The 17,525-nt window shown below is 37.7% G+C and overlaps 1 protein-coding gene across 2 annotated transcripts in view; it reads left to right on the forward strand.

Moving 5' to 3' along the window:
• sl (small wing phospholipase C gamma 1) overlaps window positions 1-16,684 on the forward strand; it is a 59,881-nt gene extending 43,197 nt beyond the window's left edge. For both annotated transcript variants that reach the window (XM_053798933.2, XM_053798932.2), the window contains exons 23-27: window positions 375-492; window positions 2,194-2,333; window positions 7,467-7,571; window positions 8,464-8,674; window positions 9,796-16,684. In XM_053798933.2, coding sequence (XP_053654908.2) covers window positions 375-492; window positions 2,194-2,333; window positions 7,467-7,571; window positions 8,464-8,613 — 513 coding nt within the window. In that variant the 3' untranslated portion in view covers window positions 8,614-8,674; window positions 9,796-16,684. The remainder of the gene's footprint in view (window positions 1-374; window positions 493-2,193; window positions 2,334-7,466; window positions 7,572-8,463; window positions 8,675-9,795) is intronic.
• Window positions 16,685-17,525: the final 841 nt, after the last annotated feature.

A 17,525-nucleotide genomic window follows, 5' to 3' on the forward strand; every position in this document is an offset into this window, starting at 1 on the left:
ATTTTGGCTCAACTAGACCATTAACAAGTAAAACAGAGAAGGAAGAAGAGAAAGGGGTAGAATATATGCAACAATGGAGGCAGGGGCAGGGAGTGGTAAAACTGGAAGAGGTAGTAGTAGTAGTGGTAGAGGTAGAAATAAGGCGGTGGTGGTGATTGTAGTAGTAGTAGTAGCTGTATCAGTTTTATTCCTTACATGCAGCAGGTCATAATTATGCCAAACATTTCAAGCAATGATTATTATTAAGGCTTTCAGATAATTTCTTGTAGTATCATTGCTGTCATATCAATTTTTTTTGTCTGTCACTTTTGACAATATTTGCTCATTGCTGTACATGAAGTGTCTTATAGGCTTCTCTATGACTTTCATTGTAGATTTTTGGCTGTCGTCACCTGAGTAAGCCTGGGAGGGGCTGCATTTCTCCACTGGTTGAAGTAGAGCTTATTGGCTGCGAGTATGACAGTGGCCAGAAATACACCACCAAAGCTGTTCGTAAGTTTTGATCTATTTTTTCTTCTGTATGACAACTTGTGTTGAGCAGAACTTACGTGGAAGTCCACTCTATTGTCGCACCAAAAATTTTTTTTAATTGGTTTAATTCACTGGTTATATTCTGGTCATCATACAGTACAGTAGTGTTCATATTAATTGGGACAGTGATGAAATAAGACATTTATTTGGAAAATTAATGTTTATTTGAAAAATACACAGCAATAATATGAAAGATAATTGATTTAATAAGAGATATGACTACCCTTTGCTTTTATAAGCATTGCTACATGCTTTGGCATAGAATTGACCAAGGTTGAATGCATTTTAGGAAGTTCTTTGTCATGGTACCAGGTCCTGATAACAGTAGCAATTACCTTCTCCACAGTTGAACAGTCCTGCATTTGGTTATTACCCATAGATTCTTAATTAGATTGAGGTCAAGAGAGTTTCCAGGCCAATTTAGAATGCTTAGCCCACTTTCTTCAAAGAATATCAGCATTTCTCTGGAAGTGTGGCAGTGATCCTGCTGGAAAATACCTTCACCATCAGGAAAGTCTTTATCCAGTGGGAAACAAATAAGTTGCCAGGAGTGGCTTGTATTTCTCACTGTTCATTGTTCCCTGAACAATCAAGCCATCCAGGGCCTTTAGGAGTAAAACTACCCCAACACATCTTAGGTGGGTGTTTTGGCACTTGTTGAATGTGTCCATTCCGAAGAGGTTCGCCTTTGCTCCATCCCTCTACCACTGATTTGTATCCATGTACTTCAAAATGTGCCATGTCTGATCGAGTGCCCACCGCAGCCATTTTTTCTTCATAGCAGCAGTCAGCAATTGTTTCTTTACTGGTTTTCTGGCAGTTCTGCCAACTTCAAGGAGCCTTTGTCGAACAGTTGAAGAATCAATATTTACACCAGGTGAAGTCAAATCTCTCTGTAAATCTTTGCTGGTTTTCTTGGGATCCTTAACACTATTTCTTATAACTTTGTCATTGTGAGGTGTTGTCTTGCATTTTCTTCCTCATCTTCCTCAGTGCAGCACTTCACAATCACCAGTATCGTCAGCTCTCTTCAGAATCCGACCAACAGTTGACTCTGCTAAGCTCAGATTTTCAGTGGTCTGTCTGATACTCAAATCAGCATGTTTTCTAAGAGCTACAATACTTGCACGCTTCCTAGTTATAACATCCATTGTGAATTTCAGCATAATCATGAATTGAAGGAGAGAATTTGGTGAAACCACGTTCACTCATGGAGCACGCTTGCAGGAATAGCCTTACAGAACAACAGCTGTTGTAGCACTGATGAGAGTCACAGGGTAACACCACAGCTGGATGGTTGCCAGAAGTTGGTAGCAAACTCTTCTGAAAAGAAAAGAACTCGAACTACATGAAGTAAGCCAAAGACGAAGACATATGAGATAATCACAAAGTTTACAAAGAAATAACAAAGTTTACTCCTGTCACAATTAATATGCACACTATAAGATTGTTAAGGGCATCGAGACATGGTTGGAAGAGACTTGAGTCATGGAAGACTTTGAAACTGTTCTGCTTCCTACTATTGGTGTGTCCCCTTTCCTCTGGCTCTGCTGTGTAGATGACATCTTTGCTCTTTGCCTCCATGACTCTAGTCTCTTCCAACCATTTCTTGAGGTCTATATCAGCTTGATTGTGCCTTTATAACAAATTTGTTCTTTACAGATGATAATGGTCTAAACCCTGTGTGGTGCAACAATTTGATATTCCATGTCTACAACCCAGAATGTTGCCTGATACGTTTTGTTGTATATGACGAAGATGTGTTTAGAGAACCTAACCAGATTGGCCAAGCAACTTATCCGGTAAGAGAAGTCTGTAAAAAGCTAAATACTAATGTAATTTTTTCATATTTTAACTGTTACACATGTAGTTTGCAAGGTCTTTCAGAGTATTATTTATGACTGAAATCATTGTAATAAGAACTTCAGTTATTAAAAAAAGTAATCTGTGTTGCTGGCATGATAAATAAATGATAAATACTGTAAATGGTTAGTCAAATTCTTATGTGTAATGTCAGTTTATGTAACAGGAAGTTAAATAACATGGATGAGAAACAAGGCAGCAACCTGTCAACTGTAGATATAGTACTGCGTTTACCAAGTAAGAGGAAGAAGCTCCTAATATATCCATTAGGAAGAGAGCAAGCAATGTCTGCTTAGGGAGGAAAAAAGATAACTATAGACAGGAACAACTAAATTGCTAATAAGTCAGTTATATGATTATCTAAGGCAGTATTTAAGAATGACAAAAATCATTTTACTGATATTGTATAAATACAATAATCACAATTTAGGTCTTAATTATTCAAATAAATGTTACCTTGATTCTCTAAGATGTCATATTATATTAATACCTGGGTCTTGATGCTGGGAAAGGGCTTTTTTACCAATATATCTGACTATCTCTTATTCTGCAAGAGCTGTATGACTGGTTTAGTGCTTTCCCACCCTGATGTTGATGTTGATTATAATAGTAATAATATTAGAAGATGCCATCATCCAGTTATGAATGTTTAAGATACTAGATATTGTACTACTTTAGTCCCATTTAACCCGTAAACGGTCCAAGCAGATCTACGTTCATGTGTAGTGCTACAAAAGTAGATCTACGTTTTTTTGCATATTTTCAAATATAACAAAAAAATAAAAGTAGATCAAAGTATTTTAACACATTTTCAAATGTAAAAAACAAAAAGATCTACTTTTTTATATACTTTCAAATGTTGAAAATACGTATATATACGTTTGGACCGTTTACGGGTTAAGGGTTGTTACAGCATTTAGCTGAATCTAAGTAGTGGTGGTAGATAAACACACTGTTGTCAGAACGTTCACTTTTGGGCTATACGTACTTTTGATATACTTTTAAAGGGTTTTGAGGGTTTTCTAACTCCCAGAGCCCAGCCCTAGGCCAGGCTTGTCTGGGTCAAATAATAAATTAAGTCTAATATATAAATACAGTCTCCATGGGGAAGTGGAGAAGAATCCTTCCTCTCTGTAGCCATGCGTGTCATAAGAGGCAAGTAAAATGCCGGGAACAACAGGCTAGTAATTCCTTTTTTACTTGTTTTTCTAGTCACCCTGCCTCAGTGGGAGATGGCTGTGTTAAAAACAATATGGTACTTAAAATATGACAGCTGTTGACTGAGCAAGGCTGAATGTATCTTCCTTTTCATGTTTCTGCATCTTGGTGAGAAATGGTTGATGTGGTAAAAAGATTTAATGATTAATAACTTTAAATGTAAATAATGGTTTTTCAACCTATTAACTGAGGAAACTGCAAATGCTGTCACCATTAATTACAATACAGTCTTGAGTGTAGAAAGGAGCTGGTATGTAGGAATGCATAATGAATGTTTATATATATATTTTGAAGGATCAGTTATGGAAGGAGAAAAGAGAATATGAATGTGTAAATTCAAGAATTGTGTGGATTAAAGTAAAGGTTGGATGCGAGAAGTGGGTCATAATAAGCGTGTATGCACCTGGAGAAGAGAGGAATGTAGAGGAGAGAGAGAGAGAGATTTTGGGAGACGTTAAGTGAATGTATAGGAACCTTTGAACCAAGTGAGAGAGTAATTGTGGTAGGGGACCTGAATGCTTAAGTAGGAGAAACTTTTAGAGAGGGTGTGGTAGGTAAGTTTGGGGTGCCAGGTGTAAATGATAATGGGAGCCCTTTGATTGAACTTTGTATAGAAAGGGGTTTAGTTATAGGTAATGCATATTTTAAGAAAAAGAGGATAAATAAGTATACAAGGTATGATGTAGGGCAAAATGACAGTAGTTTGTTGGATTATGTATTGGTAGATAAAAGACTGTTGAGTAGACTTCAGGATGTACATGTTTATAGAGGGGCCACAGATATATCAGATCACTTTCTAGTTGTAGCTACACTGAGAGTAAAAGGTAGATGGGATACAAGGAGAACAGAAGCATCAGGGAAGAGAGAGGTGAAGGTTTATAAACTAAAAGAGGAGACAGTTAGGGTAAGATATAAACAGCTATTGGAGGATAGATGAGCTAATGAGAGCATAGGCAATGGGGTCGAAGAGGTATGGGGTAGGTTTAAATATGTAGTGTTAGTGTTCAGCAGAAGTTTGTGGTTACAGGAAAGTAGGTGCGGGAGGGAAGAGGAGCGATTGGTGGAATGATGATGTAAAGAGAGTAGTAAGGGAGAAAAAGTTAGCATATGAGAAGTTTTTACAAAGTAGAAGTGATGCAAGGAGGGAAGAGTATATGGAGAAAAAGAGAGAGGTTAAGAGAGTGGTGAAGCAATATAAAAAGAGAGCAAATGAGAGAGTGGGTGAGATGTTATCAACAAATTTTGTTGAAAATAAGAAAAAGTTTTGGAGTGAGATTAACAAGTTAAGGAAGCCTAGAGAACAAATGGATTTGCCAGTTAAAAATAGGAGAGGAGAGTTATTAAATGGAGAGTTAGAGGTATTGGGAAGATGGAGGGAATATTTTGAGGAATTGTTAAATGTTGATGAAGATAGGGAAGCTGTGATTTCATGTATAGGGCAAGGAGGAATAACATCTTGTAGGAGTGAGGAAGAGCCAGTTGTGAGTGTGGGGGAAGTTCGTGAGGCAGTAGGTAAAATGAAAGGGGGTAAGGCAGCCGGGATTGATGGGATAAAGATAGAAATGTTAAAAGCAGGTGGGGATATAGTTTTGGAGTGGTTGGTGCAATTATTTAATAAATGTATGGAAGAAGGTAAGGTACCTAGGGATTGGCAGAGAGCATGCATAGTTCCTTTGTATAAAGGCAAAGGGGACAAAAGAGAGTGCAAAAATTATAGGGGGATAAGTCTGTTGAGTATACCTGGTAAAGTGTATGGTAGAGTTATTATTGAAAGAATTAAGAGTAAGACGGAGAATAGGATAGCAGATGAACAAGGAGGCTTTAGGAAAGGTAGGGGGTGTGTGGACCAGGTGTTTACAGTGAAACATATAAGTGAACAGTATTTAGATAAGGCTAAAGAGGTCTTTGTGGCATTTATGGATTTGGAAAAGGCGTATGACAGGGTGGATAGGGGGGCAATGTGGCAGATGTTGCAGGTGTATGGTGTAGGAGGTAGGTTACTGAAAGCAGTAAAGAGTTTTTACGAGGATAGTGAGGCTCAAGTTAGAGTATGTAGGAAAGAGGGAAATTATTTCCCAGTAAAAGTAGGCCTTAGACAAGGATGTGTGATGTCACCGTGGTTGTTTAATATATTTATAGATGGGGTTGTAAGAGAAGTAAATGCGAGGGTCTTGGCAAGAGGCGTGGAGTTAAAAGATAAAGAATCACACACAAAGTGGGAGTTGTCACAGTTGCTCTTTGCTGATGACACTGTGCTCTTGGGAGATTCTGAAGAGAAGTTGCAGAGATTGGTGGATGAATTTGGTAGGGTATGCAAAAGAAGAAAATTAAAAGTGAATACAGGAAAGAGTAAGGTTATGAGGATAACAAAAATATTAAGTGATGAAAGATTGGATATCAGATTGGAGGGAGAGAGTATGGAGGAGGTGAATGTATTCAGATATTTGGGAGTGGACGTGTCAGCGGATGGGTCTATGAAAGATGAGGTGAATCATAGAATTGATGAGGGGAAAAGGGTGAGTGGTGCACTTAGGAGTCTGTGGAGACAAAGAACTTTGTCCTTGGAGACAAAGAGGGGAATGTATGAGAGTATAGTTTTACCAACGCTCTTATATGGGTGTGAAGCATGGGTGATGAATGTTGCAGCGAGGAGAAGGCTGGAGGCAGTGGAGATGTCATGTCTGAGGGCAATGTGTGGTGTGAATATAATGCAGAGAATTCGTAGTTTGGAAGTTAGGAGGAGGTGCGGGATTACCAAAACTGTTGTCTAGAGGGCTGAGGAAGGGTTGTTGAGGTGGTTCAGACATGTAGAGAGAATGGAGCGAAACAGAATGACTTCAAGAGTGTATCAGTCTGTAGTGGAAGGAAGGCGGGGTAGGGGTCGGCCTGGGAAAGGTTGGAGGGGGTAAAGGAGGTTTTGTGTGTGAGGGGCTTGGACTTCCAGCAGGCATGAGTGAGCGTGTTTGATAGGAGTGAATTGAGACAAATGGTTTTTAATACTGACGTGCTGTTGGAGTGTGAGCAAAGTAACATTTATGAAGGGGTTCAGGGAAACCGGCAGGCCAGACTTGAGTCCTGGAGATGGGAAGTACAGTGCCTGCACTCTGAAGGAGGGGTGTTAATGTTGCAGTTTAAAAACTGTAGTGTAAAGCACCCTTCTGGCAAGACAGTGATGGAGTGAATGATGGTGAAAGTTTTTCTTTTTCGGGCCACCCTGCCTTGGTGGGAATCGGCCAGTGTGATAATAATAATAAAAAAAAAAAAAAGCCTAATGGGTAATGATAAAATTTAATCTAGTATTTCTTAAAGAGTAAGAGACAGGCATTAGGAATAGTAAAAATAAGGAGGATAAGTGAATTAAAATTTTATGAACTGATTTACAGCACTGTAGTATAAGGCAGAATTAATAAAATGGGTTAGATGAAAATTTGATTAGATGTGACTAGAACATAGTTGGAGCATATAACATGTGCTCAAGTAGAGAGTCATATTTGTTAATGTATAATGAAGTAAGCAACACCATTCTTGAGGGAGACAAATGTAGGAACAGATGACAATGACTGCTATGACTATGACTATTACAGCTGTTGTAGGGGGAGAGAAAGAACGAACTGAGAGACGTTGACACAGAGTGTACTTTGCATTTGTGCTTCAATATCACTTGACAAATAAACTCAGTTGGACCCATCACAACAAAAACGTTTTGGAGTCAAGAGGTGGCAATAATCAAGAGATGCAATAATCAGGTATGAGTAAATAGGTAATTGGTTTCAAAGCCGTATAGCTATTAAAAACTTTGAGAATTACCATAAATATTTTTTTATCATAAAGTTGCGTTACTTGTCTTCATGCAGGTAACATGTATACGAGATGGTTACCGCAGTGTGCCACTGAAGAATGCATATTCTGAGGAGATTGAATTGGCATCCTTACTTATTCACCTCAAGAAAAACAGTGATGTAAGTATAGTATCTGATTAAAATATTCATGTGCATTATACATTTGATTATTACTGAAAAAAATTATAATGGATAAACCCCCAAAAATAAAGTAGGAACCTGCTTGAAGACTTGTGTGTACAGTATTTAACTACATTCATTCCTCCAAAAAATTATGGTGAAATATTGATTACCAGTAAATATAATTATAGTTTTCCTTCACTATTATCATTTATTGCCTATCAATGAGGTACTGGATCAGTAGCATTTGTGGTTGAGAACTTTTATGCTGCGACTTCTTTAAACACACTTGTCAAAAGTTGAATTAATCTTGAAGACTACTGAGCTTGTAACTTCCCATTGTCTTGTGCTCTCCAATTTAGTAGTGAAAAAACTGACGTTTCACACTACGTTAATTAATATTAGTTTCATGAAAAGCCCATGTAATTTCTCATTTATGCAAGCCACATGGGGGTGGAAATCTTTAGCTCTAGATATTTTACACCTTCGTGCGTCGTCAGGAGCTATGCAGTGTTGCTAGACTAGCAACAAATAGGAAAAATCCTCTCTGAGGCAAGGCAGAAACTTATCAGCTGCAGCCCAGGCAGAGAGTGCCTAGAAAGACAGGCAGTTAGTGATGATCAATGTTTTCTTCTTTGGGCCACCTTGATGTGATGTTAAAAGGCACTGTGCGTGAGCCAGACGAATATACCAGGTACTGCTAGTTATGAAGTATGTACTTATGGCAGTACTGTAGCAATATTAGAAAAAAATACAAAAATTGTTTCCAAAAAGTACAAAGTTGTTACAATTTTTTTTATTTTATGATATAGAGTAACAGCATAAAAACTGAAAGAAATTAATTTTATTTTTTTGATTGGGTCCATATATTTATTAATTTTAATGATTACAGGATGATTATCAGACACTGTTGAGACTCAGAGCACAAATCTTAGAAATGCTGGATGCATCAAAACGCAAGCAAGATGAAGAAAAAGTCACAATTCTAGAGAGAAAATTAAGCACACTAGATATTGATATTCAAAGATACAAGGCAAATTAATAACAAAGAAAGTCTGATGTTGAAATTCTGAAGCCGAGCATCACTACCTCATCTCTCACTTGTAAGTCACTTTAAAGTATTAAATCTAAATTTAATACTCAAATTCAAAGAAACATTTGATTTGGTATTTTTATAAGCAGCTTCGTATCCCGACTTATAATGGTTAGGAAACTGAGCATTTGATACTGCCTTGATTCATAACTGTTCAAGTATCTGGCTGACTCAGTAACTCTTATTTGTGAGCATTTTTTCCTGCATATCCTTCTTTTGTACTGCCTAGCCAATGTGTGGGGATGCCAGCCTGGCACTGCCGTTCTGATACCCTTGTTTACTTGCTGATGTTCAAGGTTGAAAGAATGCATGTTGGCTTATTTCTCCCAATCACTGACATTCTGCAGGGCCAGAGTATATTTTGCCTTGCTTAGTTCTGAAAATATACCACAGTTGTATATTGAACACGAATGTCTTAAAATTTGCAGTGGCAGCCTTAATCTCCTAATTGTCAATTTTGAAACTTCCTTACTCTTAAACCCTATTCACAGGCTTCAGAATCCAAAAATTCCTCTAGCTTCAGGGTCATCCTAGAAACCTAAACTCAGAGCTTTGCCCCTGAACTTTGCTTCTGGCTCGAGCTTGAGGATCGAGCCTCTGTCACTCCTTGCATTAATGACTTGTACAGGTTTTTGCACTTCATGAAATGCAGCCCCAAGTTTGAGCTACTCTTAACCATGAAATGCAGCCCCAAGTTTGAGCTACTCTTAACCCTTAAACTGTCCAAACGTAGATCTACGTCCATGTGCAGGGGGCTCCGAACATAGATGTATTTTTTTTTACATGCTTTCAAATGGGGAAAATCAAGGTCGGAGCACTACACACGTGAACGTAGATCTACATTTGGACAGTTCAAGAGTTAAGATGCCTAGCTTTTAATATTTTAACCCTCCCTCTCCCACTTTTTGATTCTGTAGACAAGTGTCAGTCCTTAATAAGAAGGGGTAGGTCAACAAAAGTATAACTTTCAAATTAAAGGTCAGTATTGTCAGAGCAGTAACTTAATTAGTTTTTATTATTTTTACATTTAGGACATGCTCTGGATTAATTTTTATGGAAATATTTGTATGTTTCCCTCTTTATAAGCCTAATATATAGGCTGGCAAATTGATATTATTATTCTCTCTTCAGGAACAGAGAAGCAGCAGTGACAATGATGGTTGTAACCTGCTTAACAGTGTCATTAGTGAGTTTTAACTGCCATATATTGTCAGGGAGGCGAGCCTCAGGTAAGCCACTGCTGCTGACATTAGTAAACTCTGTAAACTATGGCAGTGCTCACCACTCTCACGTGGGTCGCCTTTAAAGAATTAACGTTACCAACTGCTAACAGTATAAACAGTGAACAGAGTACAGATGTCTGTTCACCTATAATACTGTGAATGCTCTCCCCACCTTACATTCTCTCCCTCTGCTGCACAGAGGTGGCATTGCTAACAATTGTAAATTCTTGTCCATCCTAAGAATGCTGTCCCACCCTGTAGTACTGTAAGAAGTCTCCTTGTCGCATTCTTTTCCTCTACAGTCCAGTTGATGTCTCTTGGCATCATCATCATTAGAGGTCAAGTCTCTTCCATCCATTTGCCACAGAGCCTAGCCAAACTGTATTTGTAGTTATCTACTCCATCCAGCCCAGATGTGCTTAATGTTCATTATATAACATGTGAATAGCTGGTTTTATGTTGCCAGTATGGAGTCCATATTTTCAAGAAATTTGCCCAAAGTCTGGGATTGGATTGGATAGATTAAATTTTAAAAGCACTGTGATCCATCAGTGATCCAGTACTTTGACCATTAAAAGAATAAATACTGGTACAATTTTAATTTTTTAAATAAAAATTATAAGTAAAATTGAATAAATTAGCTCATTAAAAGAATCATTAGATTAGTTACATAAAAATCATTGTCTAACATTTCTCGGATATCCTTTCAACTACCAGGGCAATTAAAAAAATCCTATAATTATAAAAAATTCCTCAATCTTGAACATAATGTTAGTGTTTTGCAGCTGCTGGCACAGTACAGGTTGCATAGAAAAGGTACACAACACACTTCTAATCAATAACAGTGAGCTAGCAGTGTGTGCTCTAGCCTCAGTCAACAAAAATTTGTTTTGTGATTCTTGTTAGAGGACCATATGCAGTCTTTCATCCTTAATACTTTACAGTATTTAGGATTAAAGAAGTCCTACAGGGCATGCCATTTTCTCTTTGCATATTTCTGAATGTTGCCCATTAAATTACCAGTGCAATAGTCTGCTAAACAGGAGACCTGATATGGCATTCCTAGGCCATCAGACTCGTTACCTAAATGCATACATGCCAAAAAAAACAAAAAGGTTATACAGTACATTCTTTTGCTTAGAATGAACACAAGTCATATATTCTTGAATATTTTTTCTAAAGCTACACAAAAGCAAAGTGTACTAATGCCTTCAGTGCACTTTGTGAATCAAACTACAATTGTAAATTTTCTGTGAGGAATTTAAATAATCACTGTAAGTGCCACCAGGATGGCATGCAGTTCAGCAATAAAAGGTGTAGGATTTCACTGGTAGATTTGCACAGTGAGAATCCCCTGCAGTAATACAGCAAAATCTGTGCCATTCTAACACTGAGTCATCTGCCAAAAAACTTAATCTGTGATGCATTATACTAATTATCCTCTTGCTAACAACATCTAGTCTCTAAAATCACCCAGAGAGAAAGGGGTAGGAAACCAATCTCGTATGTTCCTTCCAGCCCACATACAGTTAAGCAATAGTAGCCATGCTTCATATACAGAACAGCTTGGATACCTTGTTAAATAACTTCATGCCCTGTCACAAAAATTCTTGTTAGTAGATTTACATGGAGTGTATCTGATACTGAACATGTACTATACCGTAATCAAAGTTCTTCACGGAAGAGAGCCAGATCACCAGCGTCCACACAAAACTTGCTGGAGATTCTGAATGCCTCCCTGCACTTCTGGATGCTCAGAAATGACCTGCCAGTCATAATAAAGTCTACACCTACACCATAAAGCTTTTAATCTGAACATGGTCCTGCAGTCAGCTTTTTGATAGTAAGATTCCACTTTTAAGTTGTTCAATTAGTGTTGTATCCATTTTGAATTTTAAGGAGATAACTTCCTCAAGACTTTAGTCTTCTTCCAAAAATTTCATTTAATAACTATTAAGAAATAATCATACTTTATATTATTATTATAATCAAAACTAAGTGCTAAACCTACAAGGGTCATACAGCCCTTCATCATACTTTATAACACATGGAAACTTGGGTTTCTTCCTCGATCTATTACAGTGCTCAATCATGGCATTCTGATCTGAAAATTTGTAACCTATCATTTCAGCTGATTTTTTATCTACAGCCACCTGCGGACAGCTTCACACTACCTCAGGGAAAGATGCCATCATAAATAGCAAGATTATCCACATAAATATATAATTCCAAAATAACAGCCACAATTATTTATGGCATCCATGGAACAGTTGATATTGGAAATACAGTAAACCCTCAGTATTATGAACCACTATGCACCAGATTTTAGATAAAATGGACCAAAAATCTGGCCAGACAAAGGCTTGGCGAGTGTCTGGTAGAATTATCAATGCAATGGACCAAATTTGCTGCATCACATATGCCCAGTAGTAATACTGCTGAACTTGATCTGGTCTGCTTTATCACAAGTTTGTTTGGTATGAGCTGCTTCCAAGACCTGTCAGTTCTTTTTGTTCTGAGCAAGAATGGCCACTGGTTCAGCCTGCATCAGTTTATTATTGTCTGCTCATGCTCACATACTATCATTTGGTCTCCAATTTTACCTTGATTTGCAGTGTTTATCATTACCAGTACAGTGCTATTAACAAATGCCTTTTAAAGCAAGGGATGGTGCCAAGAAGCATATGACTGAATGTTAAAGCAGAAGCTTTAATGAAGAAGGTAGGGTCAGGCATCTCAGTGACATGGGAAGTTTGTTGTAGCAAAGCAAATGGTGTCTGGTACTGTATATAGAGTATGTTCAAATATGCTGCAGGTGTTTTAATGTTTGTGCTGTTCAGCTTCCCTGTTCTGCAAAAACCCAACAAGGTACATGGGTATAGAATTTGGGGCAAGGAATGGGTGGCTTTGGCACTACAGTAATCGCTAATGCTTGATTAACCTAAAAACTGATGACAAGGCTGATAGTGCACCTACAGACAAAGTTGAGCCAGTCATGCTAATGTTAAATGATAGGGCCCTCCTTCACTATCTCAACTGTATGATACATGAGAGACTGGTCTGTTTTGGTGATTGCAGCCTTTCAACACTCATTTGAGCAAGAACACCTGGCCATAAGCTTATTGTGCTGCACTATTGCTGATAATATGCACCGCTTGAAACTGATGGCAATGTGCTTTATAGGATTGTTTGAAAATATTGCCCCTCAGTTATTTCAAGGGTAAGAAAGACTGGTTTGACAGGGATGTATTTGCTGATGTATTTTCCACTTTTTAATGTATAACACAAGCACCAGCTGGAGGTCCTTAAATTTGAGTCTGGTAAAGTCAGTCGAGACACTCTTGCTTGATAATACATCTGTTCATTCAAGGGCTGGAAGAATTAAATCAGTAGTAATGGTAAAATTAAGGGTATTTTTCTTCCCTCTAATATCACCTCCCTTATGCAACCTGTGGATCAGGGAATTATTGCAGTCTTCAAGAGGCTCTTCTAGTCCAGATACTCAAGATGAATTTTTTTTTTTTTTCAACAAGTCGGCCGTCTCCCACTGAGGCAGGGTGACCCAAAGAGAAAGAAAATCCCCAAAAAGAAAATACTTTCATCATCATCATTCAACACTTTCACCTCGCTCGCACATAATCACTGTTTTTGCAGAGGTGCCCAGAATACAACAGCTTAGAAGTATATACGTATAAAAATACACAATATATATTAGTAGAAATTGGGAGGAAGATTTGGAACAAGATACCATGGGTGAATGTACTTTAGATATCAAGAACTATAACCTGAAGAATGCCTCTTCAACCTTGTTGTGTCATGGATGGAAATGAAAACGACTATATTAGCTAGTGGTTGGAAAAACTTTTAAATAATGTTCATAGTTTGATTTTGATAGGTTTGAGGTAATAATTTTCATCGTAACCTGCTGAGGGCAGGAAAAATAGACATTGGAGTCAGATGTGATTGAATGTTGAGTGATGCAGAACTTGCAGACAAGACTATTTATTGGCATCCTCTCCCCGGTAGATAAGGATAGTGGTGATGACAACAGGGATTGTGGTTACTGAGTTGTCAACAGCAGATGTGATTGATGTTCTTATCACAGATTTGATCCAAAGGAAGAGCAACTTCAATTGCTTGTATCAAGAGTTCATCACTATCAAAACAGCCCTTTAAGGGGAGGTTGAATGTGGTGGACTACTGTGCACACGACTGTTTTCTCCACCTGGTGAGTGTTAAGAACACAACTCAAACTCATCTTTAGGCATTCCCATACTTTTTGACAATTATTACTACATTCATGGGAAGAGTACTGAACTCAGAGGGGTCATATAGCACCAGGGAAATGGGAGGCAGTATGTTTTGATCCAAGGAAAGGTAGGGTAGTTGTAATTCTTTTGATCAAAAACCTTATTTAGAAAATGTCCTTCCTTCAGTTAGTGTGCCTTGATGCTGATGAAGAGCTCTGTATAATCCTCCGGGTTTAGCGCTTCCCCTTTGATTATAATAATGATGATGAAGAGCTCCCATTCCCCAAGAGCTATATGGCTTCTAGCTAAGAGTTCAATCTCCCTCAAAAAATATAAAAAGAATAATGTACACCACTCTCATGTTTGAGCCAGCTGGCTACACTGCCCTCACACAGTCTAGTGGGTGAGGCTACTAACACACCACTGCACACTTCTACTCATTTTACACAATTTTAATTCTAAAACTTTTGGTAAGTTGTCAGATGTTACAGTACTCTTATCTTTCCACAGCTTCTTTCAGTTTGGCAGTATAGGTTATTGTTTTATAACCAGGCCAGCTTCACTGTGGCATAATTAGAAATGTTGCTCTCTAAAACACTCAAGTTAAACTAGCCCTCAGGTCAGAAATGTCAACTCTACAACATTTTCCTACCAATATTTGAGATACTGAATAATTTAGCATAGACTGTTTCATCCACAAGCAACCTGGGAGGTAGTTAACATAATGCCAGTTTCACAAACGGTTATTTTCAGATTTTAATCATTTAGGGTCACGAAAGCTACAGAGTACACACAAAGGGTTAGCAGTAGTGTCTTCCATGTTCATACACAGAACCAATCACCAAAAGTCACTATCACAGAGGAACTAGTAGTGTGTTGCCTAATCAGTCACAGAAAACTCTTCAATCTGTCTGTATTTCCCTATCTTTCATGGGAAATTTCCCGATGTTGATGGGCTCTTGACCCAAGGAATTGAACCAGCCTTCCCCTTCCATGGATCAAAACCTGAATGCCTCCAATTCATCTACATGTTGTACGACTCCTATAGGTTTATTACTCTCCCGTGAATATGATACAGTAGACTGTTTCCTATCGGGGGTCCAACTACTGAGTTTCTAACACCTCTCCATTCACATTTTGCATCCTGTTTCCAGCTTTCACTGTGAAGGTGCAACATTTGTGCCAGCACAGGCAGGATATTTACCCACCCATATGCCTCAGACCTCCATTGTATTATGGTAGACTTGGCTTGTTTACACTCACACTACCACCAGCTACCTTGTGGGTGGGTACCACACCATAACTTTCTCCTGTATTATCATTCCATTTCTGATTTTTTCATCACCTTGTCTCATGGCTGAATGTTAATCATGGCATCAGTAAGGAATGGACTAGTGATACTGAAGGTGCCAAGTAGTAGTTAAGAATAAAATTATGACTAGTGAAGAAAATTGAGGTGATGGACATGTTCAGAGGTGGTGCAGTGTAGCACTTGGGGAATGGGAGGCCTTCAGATTTGATCCAAGGATGAGAATGATTAATCTGCTTTTTTGGATCATGAGACCCCTCACTGTACAATGTAAATTCTGCTTAGATAGTACTTTAAGGAAATCTTTTAACTTATTATAATTACAAATCAGTTAAGCCCACGTGGGTTATGCACTGTCTTTTTAAATATTTTAGATATTTATATTTTATAATTACAATAATTTGTTTTAATGGTGGGGTCTTTAGTCTTATTTCATTTTTTATTGGAATGCAAGCAACATGTTGCAAGACTGCAACTAAGTTGCAGTCTTGCAACATATTACTTGCTCCAGTACTGTGAAAAACTGCACAGTTTCCTGCCACCTTGGGTGGTGAATTTGCAGTCACTGTATTGAAAGTGGCTTGAATGGCCAGATGTGTTGTAGCTTGCAATTTGGGAAATCTCTCCTCTATGCCTAACCACTAAATACCCTTACCACAGAAAGAACCCAGCTTCAGGAAGGACAAACCATGGGTTTTGTGGCATGGTGTGGCAAAAAGATGGTCACACCTGGCCATCTCTCATTATTTAATAAATATGCTAAGGTTTACCAAAATACCGTTATTGCATTTTTAAGTGTGTAGTCAGTGTATTACAAGTCACATTTTTAAATCTAGGGTAATTAAATCTTTAATGACCCTGAACAACATTGAATTGGATGATTGTAACCTAAATGACAGGGACAACAGCTGGGACATAACAAGCATGGATAACTGATCATCTACCAGTATATTGTAAAAAAAAAAAAAAAAATCTGGATTTATTATACAGGCACAACAATTTAACTATAATTGTCATATTTTTCTTGATAAATGTGAGGTTTTATTTTATAACTGCAATATTACTTGTGTGTTAGCATGTACTTGTTATGCTAGTTGTGTGGCCCAGCAGTGTGTACACATTTGTACTTAGTGTAGTATGACGCAAGGCCAGATATTCAATGCTCATTGTTTCTACCATTTTTTTTTATGAGAGAAACATTGTTTTACTTTTATAATTAATAAAAAATTATATTACTGTTTATTTGTTTTAACAATTTTGGTCTGTGTTGAGAACTGTAAATACTTGTACAGCAGGTTAGGTTCCAGGGTACTGCTGTAAAGTGAATCATAGCCTTATTTTTTTTCACTTTCAAATGCATATAAAAACCTGATATGTTTCCACTATCATGTAGTAAGTGAGCAATATAGCTAGGCCTAAAAAATACACACATTACTTACCATAAAATATTGTTGTCCTTAGCTTATAGTGAGTGATGGTTGTATTTATTGTAGGAAGTCTGAATAAATGAAGAATGGGTATATTGAAAACCGCTGTATTAGAAAAATGCTCTGAAAGTAAGTGCTGTAAAGCGGGACCCTCCTGTACTGCGTAGAGCCTTGAAACTAAAGATTACTGATGGTAATTTAACAAAACCAAAGATGAAAGACTTTGGCTTTAATTATTATTGAGTGAAGGCTTAGAAACTTCTAAACTGATTGAGAATTATACACGAAATGAAGGGATCTCTATCCAAGGAACTGGAGCTATCCTCCCTTTCCTTGGATCAGAGCTGATTACCTTCCTACAGGTTTGGTTCTTCCCTATGAATATAATTTATAAACTTGTTTTGCAATCTTAGGATTAATCAGTTTAAAACTGAGGTGATTGAAAAGGCTGAGAGGCAGCTTTATCAATAAAGAACCTTGGCTAAGCAATATTATAAATTATGTGGCAAGATAGTTGTCCTAGTACATGTTAACATGAGCTGAGTTTACCCCTTTTTTTAGTAACTTGATAATACTGATATATTATCATCTGTACACCACTTTGTCTTCCTTAACTTACTCATTACCTCAAGTTATAGTTTCCATATCAATG

The sequence above is a fragment of the Cherax quadricarinatus genome, chromosome 66 (genome assembly GCF_038502225.1).
Source record: "Cherax quadricarinatus isolate ZL_2023a chromosome 66, ASM3850222v1, whole genome shotgun sequence".
Classification (NCBI taxonomy): Eukaryota; Metazoa; Arthropoda; class Malacostraca; order Decapoda; family Parastacidae; genus Cherax; species Cherax quadricarinatus.